The sequence below is a fragment of the Paralichthys olivaceus genome, chromosome 16 (genome assembly GCF_024713975.1).
Source record: "Paralichthys olivaceus isolate ysfri-2021 chromosome 16, ASM2471397v2, whole genome shotgun sequence".
NCBI classification, from domain to species: Eukaryota; Metazoa; Chordata; class Actinopteri; order Pleuronectiformes; family Paralichthyidae; genus Paralichthys; species Paralichthys olivaceus.
Window position 1 is genome coordinate 453,951 of NC_091108.1, and position 23,938 is coordinate 477,888.

The following is a 23,938-nucleotide window of genomic DNA, read 5'->3' on the forward strand; positions in this document are numbered from 1 at the left end:
ACTTCAGATCTGAATTTGACAACGCATCCTTGTTCATATTTCACCTTAGATAAAGAAAATGCAAATCATTCTCTTCCACACATCAAAACCAATCAGATAAACTCAAAAGTGCACTGTCATAAATAAACACTATTTTAGCATAACTCATTAGATATATATATAAATATCATATGATGATTGAACATCACCATTCAAATTATTCAACAAAACAATATGTAACTAAAGAACAATACTTAGTGAACAATGAAAAAATGCATTTACAACACATGAACAGTGATATACTCTGTCACTGTTATCTGTGATTGTGTTGTGCTCAGCTGTTAAGTGTCGTTGTTGCTGAAGCACTGTGTTTTCCCACATCATTGAACGTGTCACAGGTGGGCACATGGCCGTTTGGACCAATGGTAGGGGTGGGATGGCATGGCTGGGTCCCCATTGGCCGGTTGTCAGCAGGTTGGGGCGTGAATGACATATAGATTCTATATGTATCTCGTGTGTGTGATAGTGAGCGAGTTAAAGAAACACATGAGAGGCAGAGTGGGTCATGGCTTCACCATCCCAGGAAAGAAATGGGTCATTTGGCTGCAGATGCTCCTGGATGGTGCGCATCAGGGGGATTTAGAAGTGGGTATACGCAACGCTTACTGAAAAATAAGCGGGTATACGTCGTATACCCCCGTATACCCTGGACTACACCAGTGCTGACAGGATATATTTTCCTTCCACTTGGTGTCACTGCGGAATCACGTTTCAATCAAGTGACTAACGCTGCTAATTCGCTTTGGCTAACTTGACAACAAACGCCACCGGAAGCTGTCGGGGCAAGCACAGCCCGCGCAACGACTCGACAAAAAGGTGCGTTTGAGAAAAACGCACGGCCCGCACTAAACTTTGATGTGAAGTAGGGGGCCACAAAATATCGTCCAGAGGGCCGCGAGTTTGAGACCCCTGATTGAAAGCGTCCATCACTTTAAAGAGTTTGCCAACACAACAAGAAGCCATTTTAAACTCCTCAAGTAGAGACGACACTTTTCCATCAGTGTTCAACTTTATTCTTGTGAGAAAGAAAGAAAAGCTCAGTGTCAGTTTTCTGCTTCACATCAACCAACAGTGTAGATTTGATTTCACCTGGTTTAAAGACAGTTAGTGACGAGTCAAAGGATCCAAGTTCTAGACTCACACAAAAGTTTGAAGGTCTTTGAGACGGAAACTTCACATGTGACAAACCTTCTGTCATAATCACTGGACCTCAGAGGGATTGTACAATAAATATTGGAAAAGAAAAGGATGAAATTGATGTATGTTTGAAAAACAATGATCCAAACTCAACATGTAAAGTGAAGATGAGAGGACCCAGCATTGAACCCTGTGGTACACCACACATTTAAGAAGTATCCTACAAAACCTGATGATTGTCCAAATTAGTTTTATTGTGAAACAAACATCATCACAGACCACTGAGGTTTAACAGTGAGTGACTCCCTCTAGTGGATGATGTGTTGTGTTGTCTTTGCTCTAAAGGTTTTTGTACAGAGTTGTGTAGTTTCCTGTCACTGTGGGCCTCACAGCACAGTAGTACACAGCAGAGTCTGTCACTGCAGCAGAGGAGATCTGCAGTCTGACATTATCTCCAGACAGTCGAGTGGAGAACCTTGTTTCTGATATGAGAGAATCTGACTTTCTTGTCGCGTTCGACCCTGAGATGTACAGGAGGAACTCTGGTGGTTTTCCTGGATACTGTCGATACCAGAAGAAATGATCATCACTCTTTATTGTCCTGGAGAACTTGTAGGACAGAGTAACAGTGCTGCCTTCTCCACTGAACTCTTCAGTCTTGTCTGGAGTCAGTTCGTCACAGCTGACACCTAAAGAAACAGAAAACTCAGTTATAACATGGAAACGTTTCCAAACTTCATTTATATTCAGGAAAGATTTGACTTGATCTCATTTTTCTACATGATCTAACAAACCTGTTAGGATTGAAAGAAGCAGCAGAGAAAAGTGACCAAGATGCAGTGAGAGCATGTTGAATAAAGGTGATGTTGAGGGTTTGTATATTGAACTGTGCTGAATATGGAAGCTCCTCTCTCTTCTATAGTTCAGTCACAGCTCAGCTCCTCCCTGAATCTCTCCGTCTCCTCTGATGTGTTGTCTTTGCTCTAAAGGTTTTTCTACAGAGTTGTGTAGTTTCCTGTCACTGTGGGCCTCAGAGCACAGTAGTACACAGCAGAGTCTGACAGCTGCAGCTTCTGGATCTTCAGAGGAACTGATGTCTTGTTGACAGCAGCATCTATTCTTCTGTCCCTCTGTCTTTCTGCTGGATCGACTGCTTCTATTGAGGAGCGTCGCAGGAGGAACTTTGGGGAATCGTTGACTAGTTGTTTGTACCAGAACAGAGCTGGAGTTGGGTCACTGGTCTGAAAAGTACAACCAAGTGTGAGCGTCTCTCCTTCAGCAGCAGTGACGCCTCCGGTCGGCTGCATCACTCTGTCGTCTCCATCACACTCTGAGGAAGAACACAACATGTAGAGGAAGAGACACATCAATAAAGAGGATTTCTGACTGACACCAGCTCAGTAACATGTTCAACTGCTTTACGAGGAATCACGTTGTGTTTTCTATCTTACTAAAGACCAGAGCAGCAAGAATCATCCAGAGCCGATGTTCCATCTCCACAACCAGGTTTAAATCAACAAGAGAAACGTGCTGAGGTTCAACCTTCAGTCTGACAGTTGTTGTCCTCACAGCAGCAGTTATTACTCACGCCTACTGAGTAGTGTCGCCCTCTAGTGGAGGCAAGAAGCTGAGGTGAGCAGTGAGGAGAGGAGGCTTCTGGCAGCTGATGTTTTTGTACAGAGTTGTGTAGTTTCCTGTCACTGTGGGCTTCACAGCACAGTAGTACACAGCAGAGTCTGTCACTGCAGCAGAGGAGATGATCATCTGGATTTTCTTCTGCTCCACTTTAAACCTCAGTCCAGGTGTTGGAGCAGCTCCTTCTTGTTCTGAAGAAGAGTGTGAGAAGAGGAACTCTGGTGGTTTTCCTGGATACTGTCGATACCAGAAGAAATAATCATTACTCTTTATTGTCCTGGAGAACTTGTAGGACAGAGTAACAGTGCTGCCTTCTCCACTGAACTCTTCAGTCTTGTCTGGAGTCAGTTCGTCACAGCTGACACCTAAAGAAACAGAAAACTCAGTTATAACATGGAAACGTTTCCAAACTTCATTTATAATCAGGAAAGATTTGACTTGATCTCATTTTTCTACATGATCTAACAAACCTGTTAGGATTGAAAGAAGCAGCAGAGAAAAGTGACCAAGATGCAGTGAGAGCATGTTGAATAAAGGTGATGTTGAGGGTTTGTATATTGAACTGTGCTGAATATGGAAGCTCCTCTCTCTTCTATAGTTCAGTCACAGCTCAGCTCCTCCCTGAATCTCTCCGTCTCCTCTGATGTGTTGTCTTTGCTCTAAAGGTTTTTCTACAGAGTTGTGTAGTTTCCTGTCACTGTGGGCCTCAGAGCACAGTAGTACACAGCAGAGTCTGTCACTGCAGCAGAGGAGATCTGCAGTGTGACATGTTTCTTTGTTTTGTCAATGTGAGCAGAGAAATCAGACAGAGTTGGATGAATCGATCCTTCCTCTGTGATCCAGAGCAGGAACTCTGGTCTGGATCTCTGGTGTTGTCGGTACCACTGGATGTTGTAGATGGATCCGTCATATTTACAGGTCAGGTTGATGTTACTTCCCTCTGAAACTACTTCTTCAGTACTTCCTGGCGTTATACTGAGCATGGAACCCATGGCTGCAAGATGAGTATTATTCATGTCAGTGAGTGTGAAGAGAATCAAACATCAAGAGACTCAACAGGTTCTTGACTTTTCTTCTACACCTGATGATTTTTCTACAGAGTAAATAAACCTCCTGTCATGATATGTAGAAGAAAGATTTGGATCATTCCACAGGTTCAGTGAGACAGAGATTAGTTGTAAAACTCACCCAGGAAGTGAGAGAAAAAGAAAAAGAGGTGAAGCAACATGTCTTAGTCTTCGTGGTTGAAGCCAAACAGACGAACAATGTTCTTCCACTGCAGTAGAATGAAAAGACTCAGCAGCCTCTCTGCTGCACAGTCGTCCTCAACATCCAGCTGATTGTGCTTTTACTTCCTCCAACATTTCTGCACTGGACACTCCCAACAACTTCAGTGGGCGGGGCCGGTCTTTATCCTGTTAGTGATTGGTCGTTATAACAGGAGTGACAGGAAGTAGCTGAGATGATTGAAAGCGTCCATCACTTTAAAGAGTTTGCCAACACAACAAGAAGCCATTTTAAACTCCTCAAGTAGAGACGACACTTTTCCATCAGTGTTCAACTTTATTCTTGTGAGAAAGAAAGAAAAGCTCAGTGTCAGTTTTCTGCTTCACATCAACCAACAGTGTAGATTTGATTTCACCTGGTTTAAAGACAGTTAGTGACGAGTCAAAGGATCCAAGTTCTAGACTCACACAAAAGTTTGAAGGTCTTTGAGACGGAAACTTCACATGTGACAAACCTTCTGTCATAATCACTGGACCTCAGAGGGATTGTACAATAAATATTGGAAAAGAAAACGATGAAATTGATGTATGTTTGAAAAACAATGATCCAAACTCAACATGTAAAGTGAAGATGAGAGGACCCAGCATTGAACCCTGTGGTACACCACACATTTAAGAAGTATCCTACAAAACCTGATGATTGTCCAAATTAGTTTTATTGTGAAACAAACATCATCACAGACCACTGAGGTTTAACAGTGAGTGACTCCCTCTAGTGGATGATGTGTTGTGTTGTCTTTGCTCTAAAGGTTTTTGTACAGAGTTGTGTAGTTTCCTGTCACTGTGGGCTTCACAGCACAGTAGTACACAGCAGAGTCTGTCACTGCAGCAGAGGAGATCTGCAGTGTGACTCCATTTCTCTCCTGGTTCAGTTCAGCTGTCAGTCGAGGGTGTGGAGGAGTCGCTCTGACCACTTGAGGCTCTTTTGTATCAGTGATCAGGAGAAGAAAGTGAGGAGCTGATCCTGGATCCTGTCGGTACCACTGGAGATTTTGAGCTTTAACAGAATATTCACAGGACACAGTAACAGGACGGCCCGATGCTGAAAACACCTCAGGGCTGTTGGCAGTAATATCATCTTCCAAGCTCTGACCTAGTGATGGAAACGATATATTCAGACTCATGTCCATGGTTGGAAAGAAAATGGAAACCAACAATCCTGTTAACGGCAGATTCAACAGTTATTAGTGGTGAAGTGGAGACATCTTCATCAGCTGGATGTGTGATGTGGAAACGTTGAGATCTTTAACAGCAGCTACAGAATCATCCAAACATAATGTCTTCCTGTTTCAGGTTTTCTTTCCTGAATCATACGAACCTACAAGAGTTGAGAAGAACAAGAGTGCAGCCAGTGTTTCCATGTTGACAGTGAAACTGTGATGGTTCAGTGTGAATGAGCAGCGAGTGGGTTCAGGCTGATGTTCACAGCTGGAATCAGATAGTTTCCACCAATCAGCTTCTTCTGCAGTCAGTGGGAGGAGCCACACAGCTGAATATACTGTACTACAGGTACACCTCTCCTACCACGTACTATATTCTTTTTCAAATGATCGATTCATTTAGATATATTATATATATATTTATATATATATATATATATATATATATACGGGGCGTGGGTCCTTTGACTGTTAGAACAGTGCAGCTCATTGGTCAGCACGGTCACATGACTATAATTGGTCCAATCACAGGCTCTGTTGTTAGGTCGCTGCCCAGCCGGAAGTCGTCTGTTCGTGTTCAGTCGGTGGAAACATCGTTAACGTGATTGAACAAACCGGGGAATCGGCTCGTTCCGCCTCCAGCTGCTGCTACAAACCGTTAACGGTCACCGCTGCTTCACGGAGCGGAAGCTAACCGGACAGCTAGCCGCTGACGTTAGCCGCGGCTCGGTGCCGGTGACAGTCAAGAGGTGAGCGCTGTTAGCTTTAGCTTTAGCATTCTTCAGAGGTCGGGGCTCTTGGACCTGTTCTGACCCGAAATCCACCACCTGAGGGCCGCAGTGACGGGTGACTAACCCTCCCCCCCCAGAGACACCAGCATGCACCGGCACCCGCAGCACAAGTGTCCGGTTCCTCGGCTGGAGTCTCGTGCTCTCATCAGTATTTCTCTCAGTGATGTCAAATGTAGAAGCTGCTGTTAGAAAGCTGCTGTGGACCCTGGTCTGCACGTCACTGATTCAGTTCTGCTGTGAACAGGTGGGACAGAGGACAAGAGGACAAGAGGACAAGTCAATACTTCAAACACCGTCAGGCATCTTCTAAGTCTGCAGTCAGATCGAAGATCTCACTCCAGTGTTGGTCTCCTGACACGTGACAGGACGTAGAGAAGAGGTGTGTTCTGATCTCTCCTGTTCACACTGGCTGAGGCTACATCACATCACTGTTGCTATGGTTACGCCTGGCAGAGTTCTGCAGCCTCGTGATTCGTGTGAACTGATCTGGTTTCAGTTTGAAACTCTGGTTTGTGTTTTAGTCTGAACGCAAACTGAGACTTTAGGAAACGATGACGCCCACGTTCTCTTGTGATTGGTTCTCATCGGTCACATGACTCGACTACCAGCGGTGAACACAAAGCGTCGCTAACACTTCCTGTCAGGAACAGTTCCACCTCGTCGTCGCTCCGAGAAAAGAAATCTCTGCTCTGACTCTTCACCATCACTGCTCCTCCTTCAGAGGAGCTTCTGTTGCTAAGCAACCAACTGCAGAGGAGACACTCTACTTCCTGTTTACGTCTTATTTCTGAATTGTATTTAAATGGTCGGAGACCTTGAACGTCTCAGAAACCACAGAAACACTTTTTAAAATTTGAATTTGTTGGGTTTCTCTGTATGGAGACAGGGTTGGTGTTGGATGGTGGAGAGCTGACAGGAAACCAGAGCTGTGGTGGGCGTTCCGTCAGACGACACAGTATGTGTTCCAGTGTTTGAGTCGATGTTTGTCGCTGTCTTCCTCAGCTGGTTCTTGTATGGGAGAGTGAACGTCAAACATGAGTGTGGAGCCAGACGCCCTGGCTGTGGTCAACCAGCTGAAGGACCTGGCCGCAGACCCCACGAACCGCAGGGCCATCGTCCAGGACCAGGGTTGCCTGCCGGGACTAATCCTCTTCCTGGACCACCCAAATCCTCAGGTGGTCAGTTCAGAAAGGTGTGGTGGAGCGAGACTGTGGACGCTCTGAAAGGTGAAGAGTCTTAAAGACAATGTGGTATCTGACCTGGAGCCAGTGAAGCTGCTGAAGGACACGAGTGATGTGATTAATGGGGGGGGGGTTCTGGACTAATTGAAGTTTATGAAGGCATCTGTTACAGTGGTCAGTGTGGGGGGTGTTGGGAGGTGCTGGGTGTGAGGGATGAAATCAATTTCATCTCTGTTTCACGTCAGAACTTTTTCAATGACTATTGTGAATAATCTCCAAAAAACGTGATAACAATCAGATTTGTGTCGTATAAATGAAACATCAGGGTAAACAGTGGGCGGGGCCAGCTAATCACCTGTTACTGCAGTGAAAACCATTCGTACGTGGAGACGACTCGAGCTTCAGGGAAACCGATGAAACCGAAACAGTAGAGTTCAGTATTATACGTCTTGTTATTTGTCCAATTGTGGTTTTGAACCAGTTTCAACTTTAAAGATCAAACAGCCGTGAAGAGACGGGACAATATCGGTCGATGCCTCGTGTATAAAACAACATCACACAGTGAACATGACACAGCATCTCATCATCTTTGAGATCCTCTGTTGTTTTATACAGAAAATAATCTGCTGAGTCATTCGTCTGTTTAATCATCACAACAAAGAATCTGGACTGGATCATGAGAAACACTGAGGTTTAACAGTGAGTGACTCCCTCTAGTGGATGATGTGGACTTTGGTGTTTGTCTTCAAACTATCTTCTGCCATAAATACTGGACTTGTCATTTATAATAAACTTTTCAGAAAAGAAATCAAACTTCATGTTGTCTTCAGGAGTTATAAAGATCCAGATTCAACAAGAAAATACACAAATGAGAGGACCCAGGACTGAACCCTGTGGTGCACCACAAGAAACCATAAGAGACCAACAGACAATTTGATTTTACAAACTTAAGAATGAAAGAAATCATATCTTAAAAATACCTCATTCTCACAACTGGTGTTGTCTGACTCCCTCTAGTGGATGATGTGTTGTGTTGTCTTTGCTCTAAAGGTTTTTGTACAGAGTTGTGTAGTTTCCTGTCACTGTGGGCTGCACAGCACAGTAGTACACAGCAGAGTCTGTCACTGCAGCAGAGGAGATGATCATCTGGATTTTCTTCTGCTCCACTTTAAACCTCAGTCCAGGTGTTGGAGCAGCTCCTTCTTGTTCTGAAGCAGAGTGTGAGAAGAGGAACTCTGGTGGTTTTCCTGGATACTGTCGATACCAGAAGAAATAATTTCCTATTGTCAGTTTGGGGTAATTATAGGACAGAGTAACAGTGCTGCCTTCTCCACTGAACTCTTCAGTCTTGTCTGGAGTCAGTTCGTCACAGCTGACACCTAAAGAAACAGAAAACTCAGTTATAACATGGAAATGTTTCCAAACTTCATTTATATTCAGGAAAGATTTGACTTGATCTCCTTTTTCTACATGATCTAACAAACCTGTTAGGATTGAAAGAAGCAGCAGAGAAAAGTGACCAAGATGCAGTGAGAGCATGTTGAATAAAGGTGATGTTGAGGGTTTGTATATTGAACTGTGCTGAATATGGAAGCTCCTCTCTCTTCTATAGTTCAGTCACAGCTCAGCTCCTCCCTGAATCTCTCCGTCTCCTCTGATGTGTTGTCTTTGCTCTAAAGGTTTTTCTACAGAGTTGTGTAGTTTCCTGTCACTGTGGGCCTCAGAGCACAGTAGTACACAGCAGAGTCTGTCACTGCAGCAGAGGAGATCTGCAGTGTGACATGTTTCTTTGTTTTGTCAATGTGAGCAGAGAAATCAGACAGAGTTGGATGAATCGATCCTTCCTCTGAGATCAGGAGCAGGAACTCTGGTCTGGATCTCTGGTGTTGTCGGTACCACTGGATGTTGTTGATGGTTCCGTCATATTTACAGGTCAGGTTGATGTTACTTCCCTCTGAAACTACTTCTTCAGTACTTCCTGGCGTTATACTGAGCATGGAACCCATGGCTGCAAGATGAGTATTATTCATGTCAGTGAGTGTGAAGAGAATCAAACATCAAGAGACTCAACAGGTTCTTGACTTTTCTTCTACACCTGATGATTTTTCTACAGAGTAAATAAACCTCCTGTCATGATATGTAGAAGAAAGATTTGGATCATTCCACAGGTTCAGTGAGACAGAGATTAGTTGTAAAACTCACCCAGGAAGTGAGAGAAAAAGAAAAAGAGGTGAAGCAACATGTCTTAGTCTTCGTGGTTGAAGCCAAACAGACGAACAATGTTCTTCCACTGCAGTAGAATGAAAAGACTCAGCAGCCTCTCTGCTGCACAGTCGTCCTCAACATCCAGCTGATTGTGCTTTTACTTCCTCCAACATTTCTGCACTGGACACTCCCAACAACTTCAGTGGGCGGGGCCGGTCTTTATCCTGTTAGTGATTGGTCGTTATAACAGGAGTGACAGGAAGTAGCTGAGATGATTGAAAGCAGGGGTCTCAAACTCAATTTACCTGGGGGCCGCTGGAGGTAGAGTCTCGGTGAGGCTGGGCCGCATCAAGTACTCCACAAAAACTCTTGTCGCCTCAGTAGACACGTTTTAAGACTGGAGACCCGGTTCTCTCTCTCAGCTCCCTGGTATTTGGCAAACTCCTCAGCATGACTCGTTGAGTAATGACTTCTGATGTTGTAGTCCTTGTGCACCGCAACTTTCTCTGTGCATATGAGACACGTCGGGGTGCCCCTGTGCTCAACAAAAAAATATTCCTTCTCCCACTTTTCCTGAAATTGTCTGTGCTCGTCGCCAACCTTTCTCTTCACGGCAGGTTTTGAGAAAGACATGACTGGGGCTGGGTGACAGGCAGTGGTGTAGTGGTCCCTGGAGAAGTGGGTATACTCTCAATGTTTGCCCTTTTTTAACCCAGCCCAGAAAAATGCCCTGTTTGAGAAACAGTGACACGTAAGACGACTCTATTTAGTTTACCCATAATCCATCAGTAGTATTTGCTCATTGTCACATAATTTCTGCTGCTCGATCTCAGGGAGGAAGGATTATGGAATTACTAAACCAATACTGGTCCACAGACGAGTGAGAGACAACGATGCATTTTGAGTGAACTACTGACACCTATTCTCTCACTTGGAGAGTCAGTAGTTTCTTTTGTAAACTGTCTCTTTGAACAGCTGATTTGCAGCAGATAGCGTGGGCCAGAGTGTGCCACTATTATAAAATGGACATGACTTGATCAGGAGCAGTTTGTAGGTATTACTGGTCACACAGGCAGCCTGCATGAATGTAAAATATAGATGAGGCTAACATGGTGTTTCAGTTATTTCTTGAACATTTATTTAAATAAAATACTTCAGATCTGAATTTGACAACGCATCCTTGTTCATATTTCACCTTAGATAAAGAAAATGCAAATCATTCTCTTCCACACATCAAAACCAATCAGATAAACTCAAAAGTGCACTGTCATAAATAAACACTATTTTAGCATAACTCATTAGATATATATATAAATATCATATGATGATTGAACATCACCATTCAAATTATTCAACAAAACAATATGTAACTAAAGAACAATACTTAGTGAACAATGAAAAAATGCATTTACAACACATGAACAGTGATATACTCTGTCACTGTTATCTGTGATTGTGTTGTGCTCAGCTGTTAAGTGTCGTTGTTGCTGAAGCACTGTGTTTTCCCACATCATTGAACGTGTCACAGGTGGGCACATGGCCGTTTGGACCAATGGTAGGGGTGGGATGGCATGGCTGGGTCCCCATTGGCCGGTTGTCAGCAGGTTGGGGCGTGAATGACATATAGATTCTATATGTATCTCGTGTGTGTGATAGTGAGCGAGTTAAAAAAACACATGAGAGGCAGAGTGGGTCATGGCTTCACCATCCCAGGAAAGAAATGGGTCATTTGGCTGCAGATGCTCCTGGATGGTGCGCATCAGGGGGATTTAGAAGTGGGTGTACGCAACGCTTACTGAAAAATAAGCGGGTATACGTCGTATACCCCCGTGTACCCTGGACTACACCAGTGCTGACAGGATATATTTTCCTTCCACTTGGTGTCACTGCGGAATCACGTTTCAATCAAGTGACTAACGCTGCTAATTCGCTTTGGCTAACTTGACAACAAACGCCACCGGAAGCTGTCGGGGCAAGCACAGCCCGCGCAACGACTCGACAAAAAGGTGCGTTTGAGAAAAACGCACGGCCCGCACTAAACTTTGATGTGAAGTAGGGGGCCACAAAATATCGTCCAGAGGGCCGCGAGTTTGAGACCCCTGATTGAAAGAGTCCATCACTTTAAAGAGTTTGCCAACACAACAAGAAGCCATTTTAAACTCCTCAAGTAGAGACGACACTTTTCCATCAGTGTTCAACTTTATTCTTGTGAGAAAGAAAGAAAAGCTCAGTGTCAGTTTTCTGCTTCACATCAACCAACAGTGTAGATTTGATTTCACCTGGTTTAAAGACAGTTAGTGACGAGTCAAAGGATCCAAGTTCTAGACTCACACAAAAGTTTGAAGGTCTTTGAGACCGAAACTTCACATGTGACAAACCTTCTGTCATAATCACTGGACCTCAGAGGGATTGTACAATAAATATTTGAAAAGAAAAGGATGAAATTGATGTATGTTTGAAAAACAATGATCCAAACTCAACATGTAAAGTGAAGATGAGAGGACCCAGCATTGAACCCTGTGGTACACCACACATTTAAGAAGTATCCTACAAAACCTGATGATTGTCCAAATTAGTTTTATTGTGAAACAAACATCATCACAGACCACTGAGGTTTAACAGTGAGTGACTCCCTCTAGTGGATGATGTGTTGTGTTGTCTTTGCTCTAAAGGTTTTTGTACAGAGTTGTGTAGTTTCCTGTCACTGTGGGCCTCACAGCACAGTAGTACACAGCAGAGTCTGTCACTGCAGCAGAGGAGATGATCATCTGGATTTTCTTCTGCTCCACTTTAAACCTCAGTCCAGGTGTTGGAGCAGCTCCTTCTTGTTCTGAAGCAGAGTGTGAGAAGAGGAACTCTGGTGGTTTTCCTGGATACTGTCGATACCAGAAGAAATAATCACTACTAGTTATTGTCCTGGAGAACTTGTAGGACAGAGTAACAGTGCTGCCTTCTCCACTGAACTCTTCAGTCTTGTCTGGAGTCAGTTCGTCACAGCTGACACCTAAAGAAACAGAAAACTCAGTTATAACATGGAAACGTTTCCAAACTTCATTTATATTCAGGAAAGATTTGACTTGATCTCATTTTTCTACATGATCTAACAAACCTGTTAGGATTGAAAGAAGCAGCAGAGAAAAGTGACCAAGATGCAGTGAGAGCATGTTGAATAAAGGTGATGTTGAGGGTTTGTATATTGAACTGTGCTGAATATGGAAGCTCCTCTCTCTTCTATAGTTCAGTCACAGCTCAGCTCCTCCCTGAATCTCTCCGTCTCCTCTGATGTGTTGTCTTTGCTCTAAAGGTTTTTCTACAGAGTTGTGTAGTTTCCTGTCACTGTGGGCCTCAGAGCACAGTAGTACACAGCAGAGTCTGTCACTGCAGCAGAGGAGATCTGCAGTGTGACATGTTTCTTTGTTTTGTCAATGTGAGCAGAGAAATCAGACAGAGTTGGATGAATCGATCCTTCCTCTGAGATCAGGAGCAGGAACTCTGGTCTGGATCTCTGGTGTTGTCGGTACCACTGGATGTTTCTGATGGATCCGTCATATTTACAGGTCAGGTTGATGTTACTTCCCTCTGAAACTACTTCTTCAGTACTTCCTGGCGTTATACTGAGCATGGAACCCATGGCTGCAAGATGAGTATTATTCATGTCAGTGAGTGTGAAGAGAATCAAACATCAAGAGACTCAACAGGTTCTTGACTTTTCTTCTACACGTGATGATTTTTCTACAGAGTAAATAAACCTCCTGTCATGATATGTAGAAGAAAGATTTGGATCATTCCACAGGTTCAGTGAGACAGAGATTAGTTGTAAAACTCACCCAGGAAGTGAGAGAAAAAGAAAAAGAGGTGAAGCAACATGTCTTAGTCTTCGTGGTTGAAGCCAAACAGACGAACAATGTTCTTCCACTGCAGTAGAATGAAAAGACTCAGCAGCCTCTCTGCTGCACAGTCGTCCTCAACATCCAGCTGATTGTGCTTTTACTTCCTCCAACATTTCTGCACTGGACACTCCCAACAACTTCAGTGGGCGGGGCCGGTCTTTATCCTGTTAGTGATTGGTCGTTATAACAGGAGTGACAGGAAGTAGCTGAGATGATTGAAAGCGTCCATCACTTTAAAGAGTTTGCCAACACAACAAGAAGCCATTTTAAACTCCTCAAGTAGAGACGACACTTTTCCATCAGTGTTCAACTTTATTCTTGTGAGAAAGAAAGAAAAGCTCAGTGTCAGTTTTCTGCTTCACATCAACCAACAGTGTAGATTTGATTTCACCTGGTTTAAAGACAGTTAGTGACGAGTCAAAGGATCCAAGTTCTAGACTCACACAAAAGTTTGAAGGTCTTTGAGACGGAAACTTCACATGTGACAAACCTTCTGTCATAATCACTGGACCTCAGAGGGATTGTACAATAAATATTGGAAAAGAAAAGGATGAAATTGATGTATGTTTGAAAAACAATGATCCAAACTCAACATGTAAAGTGAAGATGAGAGGACCCAGCATTGAACCCTGTGGTACACCACACATTTAAGAAGTATCCTACAAAACCTGATGATTGTCCAAATTAGTTTTATTGTGAAACAAACATCATCACAGACCACTGAGGTTTAACAGTGAGTGACTCCCTCTAGTGGATGATGTGTTGTGTTGTCTTTGCTCTAAAGGTTTTTGTACAGAGTTGTGTAGTTTCCTGTCACTGTGGGCTGCACAGCACAGTAGTACACAGCAGAGTCTGTCACTGCAGCAGAGGAGATGATCATCTGGATTTTCTTCTGCTCCACTTTAAACCTCAGTCCAGGTGTTGGAGCAGCTCCTTCTTGTTCTGAAGCAGAGTGTGAGAAGAGGAACTCTGGTGGTTTTCCTGGATACTGTCGATACCAGAAGAAATAATCACTACTAGTTATTGTCCTGGAGAACTTGTAGGACAGAGTAACAGTGCTGCCTTCTCCACTGAACTCTTCAGTCTTGTCTGGAGTCAGTTCGTCACAGCTGACACCTAAAGAAACAGAAAACTCAGTTATAACATGGAAACGTTTCCAAACTTCATTTATATTCAGGAAAGATTTGACTTGATCTCATTTTTCTACATGATCTAACAAACCTGTTAGGATTGAAAGAAGCAGCAGAGAAAAGTGACCAAGATGCAGTGAGAGCATGTTGAATAAAGGTGATGTTGAGGGTTTGTATATTGAACTGTGCTGAATATGGAAGCTCCTCTCTCTTCTATAGTTCAGTCACAGCTCAGCTCCTCCCTGAATCTCTCCGTCTCCTCTGATGTGTTGTCTTTGCTCTAAAGGTTTTTCTACAGAGTTGTGTAGTTTCCTGTCACTGTGGGCTTCACAGCACAGTAGTACACAGCAGAGTCTGTCACTGCAGCAGAGGAGATCTGCAGTGTGACTCCATTTCTCTCCTGGTTCAGTTCAGCTGTCAGTCGAGGGTGTGGAGGAGTCGCTCTGACCACTTGAGGCTCTTTTGTATCAGTGATCAGGAGAAGAAAGTGAGGAGCTGATCCTGGATCCTGTCGGTACCACTGGAGATTTTCAGCTTTAACAGAATATTCACAGGACACAGTAACAGGACGGCCCGATGCTGAAAACACCTCAGCGCTGTTGGCAGTAATATCATCTTCCAAGCTCTGACCTAGTGATGGAAACGATATATTCAGACTCATGTCCATGGTTGGAAAGAAAATGGAAACCAACAATCCTGTTAACGGCAGATTCAACAGTTATTAGTGGTGAAGTGGAGACATCTTCATCAGCTGGATGTGTGATGTGGAAACGTTGAGATCTTTAACAGCAGCTACAGAATCATCCAAACATAATGTCTTCCTGTTTCAGGTTTTCTTTCCTGAATCATACGAACCTACAAGAGTTGAGAAGAACAAGAGTGCAGCCAGTGTTTCCATGTTGACAGTGAAACTGTGATGGTTCAGTGTGAATGAGCAGCGAGTGGGTTCAGGCTGATGTTCACAGCTGGAATCAGATAGTTTCCACCAATCAGCTTCTTCTGCAGTCAGTGGGAGGAGCCACACAGCTGAATATACTGTACTACAGGTACACCTCTCCTACCACGTACTATATTCTTTTTCAAATGATCGATTCATTTAGATATATTATATATAAATATATAAATATATATATATATATATATATATATATATATACAAGGGGCGTGGGTCCTTTGACTGTTAGAACAGTGCAGCTCATTGGTCAGCACGGTCACATGACTATAATTGGTCCAATCACAGGCTCTGTTGTTAGGTCGCTGCCCAGCCGGAAGTCGTCTGTTCGTGTTCAGTCGGTGGAAACATCGTTAACGTGATTGAACAAACCGGGGAATCGGCTCGTTCCGCCTCCAGCTGCTGCTACAAACCGTTAACGGTCACCGCTGCTTCACGGAGCGGAAGCTAACCGGACAGCTAGCCGCTGACGTTAGCCGCGGCTCGGTGCCGGTGACAGTCAAGAGGTGAGCGCTGTTAGCTTTAGCTTTAGCATTCTTCAGAGGTCGGGGCTCTTGGACCTGTTCTGACCCGAAATCCACCACCTGAGGGCCGCAGTGACGGGTGACTAACCCTCCCCCCCCCAGAGACACCAGCATGCACCGGCACCCGCAGCACAAGTGTCCGGTTCCTCGGCTGGAGTCTCGTGCTCTCATCAGTATTTCTCTCAGTGATGTCAAATGTAGAAGCTGCTGTTAGAAAGCTGCTGTGGACCCTGGTCTGCACGTCACTGATTCAGTTCTGCTGTGAACAGGTGGGACAGAGGACAAGAGGACAAGAGGACAAGTCAATACTTCAAACACCGTCAGGCATCTTCTAAGTCTGCAGTCAGATCGAAGATCTCACTCCAGTGTTGGTCTCCTGACACGTGACAGGACGTAGAGAAGAGGTGTGTTCTGATCTCTCCTGTTCACACTGGCTGAGGCTACATCGCATCACTGTTGCTATGGTTACGCCTGGCAGAGTTCTGCAGCCTCGTGATTCGTGTGAACTGATCTGGTTTCAGTTTGAAACTCTGGTTTGTGTTTTAGTCTGAACGCAAACTGAGACTTTAGGAAACGATGACGCCCACGTTCTCTTGTGATTGGTTCTCATCGGTCACATGACTCGACTACCAGCGGTGAACACAAAGCGTCGCTAACACTTCCTGTCAGGAACAGTTCCACCTCGTCGTCGCTCAGAGAAAAGAAATCTCTGCTCTGACTCTTCACCATCACTGCTCCTCCTTCAGAGGAGCTTCTGTTGCTAAGCAACCAACTGCAGAGGAGACACTCTACTTCCTGTTTACGTCTTATTTCTGAATTGTATTTAAATGGTCGGAGACCTTGAACGTCTCAGAAACACTTTTTAAAATTTGAATTTGTTGGGTTTCTCTGTATGGAGACAGGGTTGGTGTTGGATGGTGGAGAGCTGACAGGAAACCAGAGCTGTGGTGGGCGTTCCGTCAGACGACACAGTATGTGTTCCAGTGTTTGAGTCGATGTTTGTCGCTGTCTTCCTCAGCTGGTTCTTGTATGGGAGAGTGAACGTCAAACATGAGTGTGGAGCCAGACGCCCTGGCTGTGGTCAACCAGCTGAAGGACCTGGCCGCAGACCCCATGAACCGCAGGGCCATCGTCCAGGACCAGGGTTGCCTGCCGGGACTAATCCTCTTCCTGGACCACCCAAATCCTCAGGTGGTCTACGCCGCCCTGCTGGTGAGCTGCGTTCACACTGACCCTCCTGTAGAAAATGTTTCCAGATTATGACTTTTATTTCCAAGTAAACACGTAGATGCTGCTCGGCTGGTTCAGTGAGCTTGCTGATGATTGTGATTGGTTGATGTTGCAGGCGATTCGTTACCTGGCAGAATGTCGAGCCAATCGGGAGAAGCTGAAGGGGGAGTTGGGGATGATGCTGAGCCTCCAGAATGTCGTACAGAAGTGAGTCTCTGACGCGACGTGGACACGACTCAGACTTTTAAGGGATACCTCACCCAAAACACTGCTGCAGCCAAATCCAATACAATCGAAGTTACTGACGATCGCTTCTTCAAACGTAAACAAACGACAGAAAAAAAACATAACATGTCTCCATCTTGCTCCTGTGATGTCATCGAGTGTCCGTTAGCCCCGACGTTCAAATTCAACTTGAAACAAGGTCATTTACGCCAAATGTTTTTTTGTGTTGTAAACAGCTGCGGACATTTACGCTGTTTTCCCTTGAAACTCCAAAAGTGTTTTGTGGATTCAAACCCCCCCCCCCCTCCATCATAGTGGTGAGGAGATCATGAGGGCATTTTCATTTTTGGGTGAACTATCCCTTGAATATTAAATAACGTAATGTATAAATAAATCTGTCACCATCATCGTGATGAATTTTACTTTACAAACCATGTAAAATCAGAGCGAGGACATTTCCTACATACACACACACACAAACACATAGACACACACGCATACACGCACTGGACTTTATCAGGAGGGGGCTCTTAAAGAGACAGGAGCTAAAACCAAGTGTTAGAGACAGAGGCTGAAAAGAGGAGCTGCAGCGATGGACAGCCTGAGGAGAGAGATAGAGATGAAGGGAGCAGACAAATGAACTGAGGAGTTATCGTCAGTGATGGTAGAGGATGTGAGGAGAAGCCGTCTTGTTGTGATCATAGTCCACGATCTTTAAGTTGAAGATAAAACATTAAAACATCAACATAAAAACTGAACCAAAGGCCACGTGGCTCAAACACAACAGTTCCTGTTCCTGACAGATTCACTGAGTTTGGTCTTGTTGTGTCGTCCAGATCAACCACTCCCGGAGAGACGAAGCTGTTGGCGTCTGAGATCTACGAGCTCCTGCAGGCGACCTGCGACGCGGACTCTGAACCAGCCGAGGACGTTGTCAGCAGCCGCCGCAAAGCCCAGTTCTTCCTGGGCTCCAGCAACAAGAGAGCCAAGACGGTCATCCTCCACATCGACGGGCTGGATGACTCGGTGAGCAGGCGCCGAACCACTGAATTATAAAGAATAAAGAAATGTTCAGAGGTTCAGGGTGAAACTTTGTTTTGGTCCTCGTCAGAGTCGGAGGAGTCTGTGTGAGGAGGCCCTGCTGAAGATCAGAGGAGTGATCAGCTTCACCTTCCAGATGGCCGTGAAGAGATGCATCGTCCGGATCCGTTCAGACCTGAAGGCCGAGGTGAGGCGAGATGTGGCGGTGATACAAACTGTTTACAAAGATTGAGCTGCACATTTCTTTTTCTCCAGCTCAAACTGAAAGTGTTGATATCATCAAAATTCAAACTGATGAAGAAAATGTACTTTTAATATTCACTTGTTTGAATTTGAAATATGAAATGTGAGCTGCTTTATAAAGAGAAAGGTTTAATTTTTAATAAGATCATCTGGAAGTATGTGACTTTAATTAAAGCCTGGTGAGCAGGTGATTGTCAATGAGTGAATCAGATGAAGTGATGAATCGTGTGAATGGTTTTCGTTTTCAGTCTCTGGCGTCTGCGATCGCCTCCACTCAGGTGATGAGCGCTCAGCAGGTGGTGAAAAGAGAAAACGGAGACGAGGTCAGTTTCAGCTCAAGTCTCTTCGGTGTCCACGGGTCACAGGAACAAAAACTCACGAAGAAAAGCTTTAAAATCATGAACGAATAATGATCCTGAGCGTCAAGTCTCCTGCGAGTCCAGTTTATTTACATCCACATCGAGAGCAGCGTTTTCCTGTAGTGTCGGTCAGAATGAGCAGAACAGCTTCAATAACAGAATCATGTCTCAAGGAGGAGTTAGAGATTTTATTAAACTGTTTGTTAGAAATCACTAATTAATTATTAGTTAAGCCGACCCTCCTCACAACTCAAAACATCTGGAACCTCCTGTACGGCTCCTCTTCTTCATCCTGGGAGATTTGTGTTCTTCAGTTTCACATCCATCACGTGCTAGAAACCTCAGAGACACGCCCACTCGCTCACTGAGAAGGTTCCAGATGTTTTCCAGATATTTTCTCTCATAGACCCACTCAGATGTTTTACTAGAAGCTGAAGATCCAGAAAATGTTAAGAGACACTGACTCAGACATTTGTCCTCACATATAGGAACATGCAGGAAGATGTGAGGAACATGTAGGAACATGCAGGAAGATGTGAGGAACATGCAGGAAGATGTGAGGAAGATGTAGGAACATGTGAGGAACATGTGAGGAACATGCAGGAACATGTAGGAACATGCAGGAACATGTGAGGAACATGCAGGAACATGTGAGGAACATGCAGGAACATGTGAGGAACATGCAGGAACATGTGAGGAACATGCAGGAACATGCAGGAACATGTGAGGAACATGCAGGAACATGCAGGAACATGCAGGAACATGTGAGGAACATGCAGGAACATGCAGGAACATGTAGGAACATGCAGGAACATGTGAGGAACATGCAGGAACATGCAGGAACATGTAGGAACATGCAGGAACATGTGAGGAACATGCAGGAACATGCAGGAACATGCAGGAACATGCAGGAACATGCAGGAACATGTAGGAACATGCAGGAACATGTGAGGAACATGCAGGAACATGTGAGGAACATGTGAGGAACATGCAGGAACATGCAGGAACATGCAGGAACATGCAGGAACATGCAGGAACATGTGAGGAACATGCAGGAACATGTACAGACTTAAGTCCATGTCTGAAAACAGCTATAAATGCATTTTCTGTTTGAAGTCACAAGATGAACATTGTGTTTGTTTCATGGTCAAATAAAGACTTCACTTCACGACCCTGATCTACATGATGGATATTTAAATGAAGGTGGATAGTAAACAGCAGGTCATCTCCTGCAATGTTAAATTACTAATGAATTGGATTTAAAAAGAAAGAGGACCCAAAGAGTTACCCTGTGGGAGCCCACACAGAACTTCAGTTATTGGATTTTCTAAGACTGACCTGCAGCCACTTCACTGAATCCACCAGAACCATTGAGCCTGTCCTACCTGTCGCTGTCTGCAGGTGCTGATCCCGTTTACGGAGAACGGTTCGGTGGAGGTGGAGCAGAACGTGGACTTGCCCGACTACCTGCCAGAGGACGAGAGTCCCTCTCAGGAACCTGACAAGGCGGTGACCCGGGTGGGATCCAACCAGGACGGGGCCAGCTGGCTCGGGGCCGCTACCAACTTCCTTTCTCGCTCCTTCTACTGGTGACCTCGCAGAACCAGCCCCGCCTCCTCTCAGAACCAAAACCTACCAGCTGCCAAATGTCAGCTCTGTCGTGTGATTCAAAAACTGAGAACTGAAAACAGACCCGTGATCCGTCACTTCAACGTCACGATGAAAACGTACTCGTGTCAAAGTCGAGAGGAGACGATCTCCAACAACCTCATCGTGGTTTTGAAGTTCCTGCTGGAGAGCCGTGAAGAACTCCATGAACTGGTCCATATGCCCCAACGAGTTACAATATGGAGTCTCTTTTACCTTTTTGTTATTTATTTGAGCAGACACCATCTCTCCTGCAGTTTGAGGTTGAGTCAGCTGGTTCCTCACTTCCTGTCATCCGCAGACGTCCTGCTCCAGCTGCAGCTCACTGCGGTTTTCTCTCATCTTTCCATAAGTCTGGAGAAGAGTCCAGAAGTCACATGATCAGGAAACAGGAAGTAAAACTTAAAAATCTTGCACCTGTAACAGAAGCTCCTCTGGCTCTGGTATCAGTGACGGTGGCTTGAGTTTCCCGTGAACAACCGATTGTGAACTTTTGTTGTTCAGTGAAGAATGGAAATGGCCGACCCTCCCAGGATGTTACTGCGTTCATGTGTGGACAGAGTGTTAGCGGTGAAAGGTGACCACGATCAGGGAGTTCAAGGGAACAGACTGGCGTCCGTTATCTCGTCTTCAGTGACAGGACGGAGCTTTTCTCTCTTTCTTTCTGATTCTGAACACTCTCGTATAAATGCCTTTAAACTGAACTTTACTTTTCTCACTTCCTGTTGACCAGGCACTGAACTCTGAACTGTTTAGAGGAGCCATGTTTTATTTGACCTTCCTTCTCTTCAGTGACATCAAACAGCCACAAGGGTTTTGACCATTTTGCACATTTGAACCTGAGGTTGATGTTTTTTACGTAGAGTAGAAATCTTTGTTTTTAACACTGGACCATGTTACACAGGATTCTTCCCCATACTGACGTCATCCACCTGGGTAATCAGATTACTATCAGTCTGAACACATGACAGATTGTGTCCGGACTCAGTGAGCCTCATGTAGGAACCGTTCATACAAACAGGTTTGTTGTTTAACGGTGCGTTTGAGTCATTTAGGAGAAGTTGCATCATTCACCAATTTTCTTGCATTTTGTGTTTTCCTACAGTTATGAACAGAATTTGAGTTTTCCAGACTGGAGTATGGACGCCCAACGATTCAGGTCGGGTCACCGTGTCGAGAACCTGTACTTGATTTTCTTTTTACACTACACGTGTCTCTGATCAGGTAAAGCATCAGGTTCAGACAGAAAAGAGAACGCCTGTCCGATTTCTGTCGGCTCAGTGTTTGTGGAGACATGACGTCTTCCATTTTTATGAAAGTCTACGATTTGCTCAACTTGCACAGGTGGAGTTCATCATGTTTGTCATTTACACTCTTTTCTGAAGTTAGAAGCTGAATCTGACGAGTCGAACAAAGAAATTAAGAAGAACTTATCTGAAGGATGTGAAAATGTTTTTGCATGAGGCTCATGCGACGCTGAACACAGGCAGCAAAGTTCTAACGTCAGGTGTGAACCTAAAGCAATACAATGCTTTATATGTCTGAGGATTCTCTGTCATCCAGGTCATGGTATGTTCAGTACATGTGATATTTACATGTGTGAATAATTTCATTCAAAGTTTACAGACTGTTTAATCGACAGTGGAAGTGAATCACATGGTGAAAATAAAAAGTTACTGAATCATGAAGACGATCCTGTGAAGATGATCAATATTCACGCCTGGTTTGTTTCAGACCTTCAGGCTCTTCAGTTCGGTCTGAACCTAAATATCAGGTTTGACAGGTTCCTCAGACCAACACACCAACATCTAGTCCGACCAGTAGAGGTGGTCTGGAGCAGACTGAACCATGGTTTGGTTCACTTTTAACCAGATTAAGTTGAAACAATCGAACAAAAGACATGGAGCTGGATTCAGACTTTGAGGACAGAAGACCACCTTTAATGTCCTTGTACAGATTTTGTTTCATGTACCCTGCCAGGTGTACAAACCCTGGACCCGGAGGTTTTAACTACAGACCGATAACCATCCTCCATCCGATGCCCTTCTCATCAACAGGTTACTGACATGACTTCTCCACCAGAGTCCTGCTGCTTCATCGTTTGTAGATCCAGGATCACAGCTGCAGCCACATGGTGGATCACAGACTGTGATCATGGACCATAGATCCTGATGGTGTCAGCTGATCCTGGACCATGATCACAACCAAACTTCTTGATACACAACATGTCTCCTCATCTTCTACCATCAGTAACTCCTCAGTTCATGTGTGTGCTCCTTCATCTCTATCAGACATGTTCTCATGTAGAAATGTTTAACTCTGTCCGTCCTGGGAGAGGGATCCCTCACGTGTGACTCTCTCAGGTTTCTACAGTGCGGGTTCATCAAATGGAGGTAAAACCCATTTAACGGCTTCACCACGCTGTCTTGACAGATCAGTGAGTTCACCCGGGCACCATGTCTGATTGGAGCCGATAGTAACCTGCAGAGTCATTTCACCCGGGAGTGAATGACCTTTGAATCCATTCAGCAAAAAGACGGATGTTCGAGGGTGTTGGTGGTTTTTGACCTCGAGCAGCAGCAGCAGCGTTCTGAACGTGTGCTGTGAACACACCATCACAACGTGGGATCAACAGAAGATAAAAATGTGGACAAGTTTGTTCAGGTCCTGCTGAGACAGGAACGTGAAGCAGCTGCTGAGTTTCTGGAAGTTTCTCTGATTAAAACAAAGTAAACATAAGAACGCTCCTGATCCTGATGGTGTTTAGAATCCTGATCGCTCAGGGGGAAGAAACTTTAAGTGGGTTTGACTTTTCACGACTGCTCGGGGGAAGGGTGGAAGAGATCTGTCTTTATGTCAACGACCTTCCTCACTTCTCTTCTGCTCCTGCACTGTAAAAAACAATGTTAAATTGGAGTCATGGTTTCATGTCGACTGATGAAACGTTGTGATCCTACAGTGAGTCATGTGACACAGACCTGTCACAGGAAATCCCCCTTCTCTCTTCTGTTTGATCTCCTTTCAGATTCATGGAGAGTTGATCCATGAAAAATGTTTGTGGCACTTTTGTCTTTAATAGTGAAGGAAAATGTTGGATTTGACTCAACGAGCAGCTTCAATAAAACAGATGAAACATGAAGTGAAAATACTCCAGAGTTTTCTTCAGACGTTTAGAATGTGTTTAATGATTCGGTTTCGGTCTGAATATTTAAAATTTCTTATCTTATCAAATATCCTGAGGCGTCACGCCTTTTTTAAAAACG

At 44.5% G+C, this 23,938-nt stretch overlaps 1 protein-coding gene, 1 long non-coding RNA gene and 3 gene segments (V, D, J or C); 2 read left to right on the top strand and 3 right to left on the bottom strand.

Moving 5' to 3' along the window:
- Window positions 1-2,171: 2,171 nt before the first annotated feature.
- Window positions 2,172-2,670, bottom strand: LOC138405141 (T cell receptor alpha variable 18-like). The segment is given in 2 exon segments: window positions 2,172-2,506; window positions 2,628-2,670. Coding segments are annotated over 2 exon segments (378 nt in total).
- Window positions 2,671-5,246: 2,576 nt separating this feature from the next.
- LOC138405103 (uncharacterized) lies at window positions 5,247-8,037 on the top strand. Its single transcript, XR_011238805.1, has 2 exons — window positions 5,247-6,427; window positions 7,051-8,037. It is a non-coding gene; the product is annotated as an uncharacterized lncRNA (long non-coding RNA).
- A 4,063-nt stretch (window positions 8,038-12,100) lies between these two features.
- Window positions 12,101-13,065, bottom strand: LOC138405142 (T cell receptor delta variable 3-like). The segment is given in 2 exon segments: window positions 12,101-12,438; window positions 12,990-13,065. Coding segments are annotated over 2 exon segments (414 nt in total).
- LOC109648279 (armadillo repeat-containing protein 1-like) lies at window positions 12,767-23,814 on the top strand. Of its 11 annotated transcripts, XR_011238803.1 has the most exons (10): window positions 15,647-15,912; window positions 16,200-16,334; window positions 16,949-17,142; window positions 17,276-17,367; window positions 18,222-18,411; window positions 18,497-18,613; window positions 18,918-18,992; window positions 20,430-21,696; window positions 21,781-21,899; window positions 22,733-23,814. XR_011238803.1 is itself a non-coding variant. In XM_069511483.1 (8 exons), the coding sequence occupies exons 3-8, from the start codon at window positions 16,981-16,983 to the stop codon at window positions 20,619-20,621; spliced, it is 828 nt and encodes a 275-aa protein (XP_069367584.1). In that variant the 5' UTR covers window positions 15,647-15,912; window positions 16,200-16,334; window positions 16,949-16,980; the 3' UTR covers window positions 20,622-23,814. The 11 variants fall into 11 exon arrangements, 3 of the variants coding, with proteins under 3 accessions (XP_069367585.1, XP_069367583.1, XP_069367584.1); XR_011238804.1 differs by lacking the exons at window positions 15,647-15,912; window positions 16,200-16,334 and adding an exon at window positions 12,767-12,991; XR_011238801.1 differs by lacking the exon at window positions 16,200-16,334 and having other exon boundaries at window positions 15,642-15,912.
- On the bottom strand, window positions 14,103-15,121 carry LOC138405143 (T cell receptor delta variable 3-like). The segment is given in 2 exon segments: window positions 14,103-14,440; window positions 15,085-15,121. Coding segments are annotated over 2 exon segments (375 nt in total).
- Window positions 23,815-23,938: the final 124 nt, after the last annotated feature.

Coding starts and splice junctions, on each gene's coding strand:
- LOC109648279 (XM_069511484.1), top strand. CDS start 16,981: ATGAGTGTGGAGCCAGACGCCCTGGCTGTGGTCAACCAGCTGAAGGAC. Junction 18,412..18,496: donor TCGACGGGCTGGATGACTCG/GTGAGCAGGCGC, acceptor GGTCCTCGTCAG/AGTCGGAGGAGTCTGTGTGA. Junction 18,614..18,917: donor GTTCAGACCTGAAGGCCGAG/GTGAGGCGAGAT, acceptor TTTCGTTTTCAG/TCTCTGGCGTCTGCGATCGC.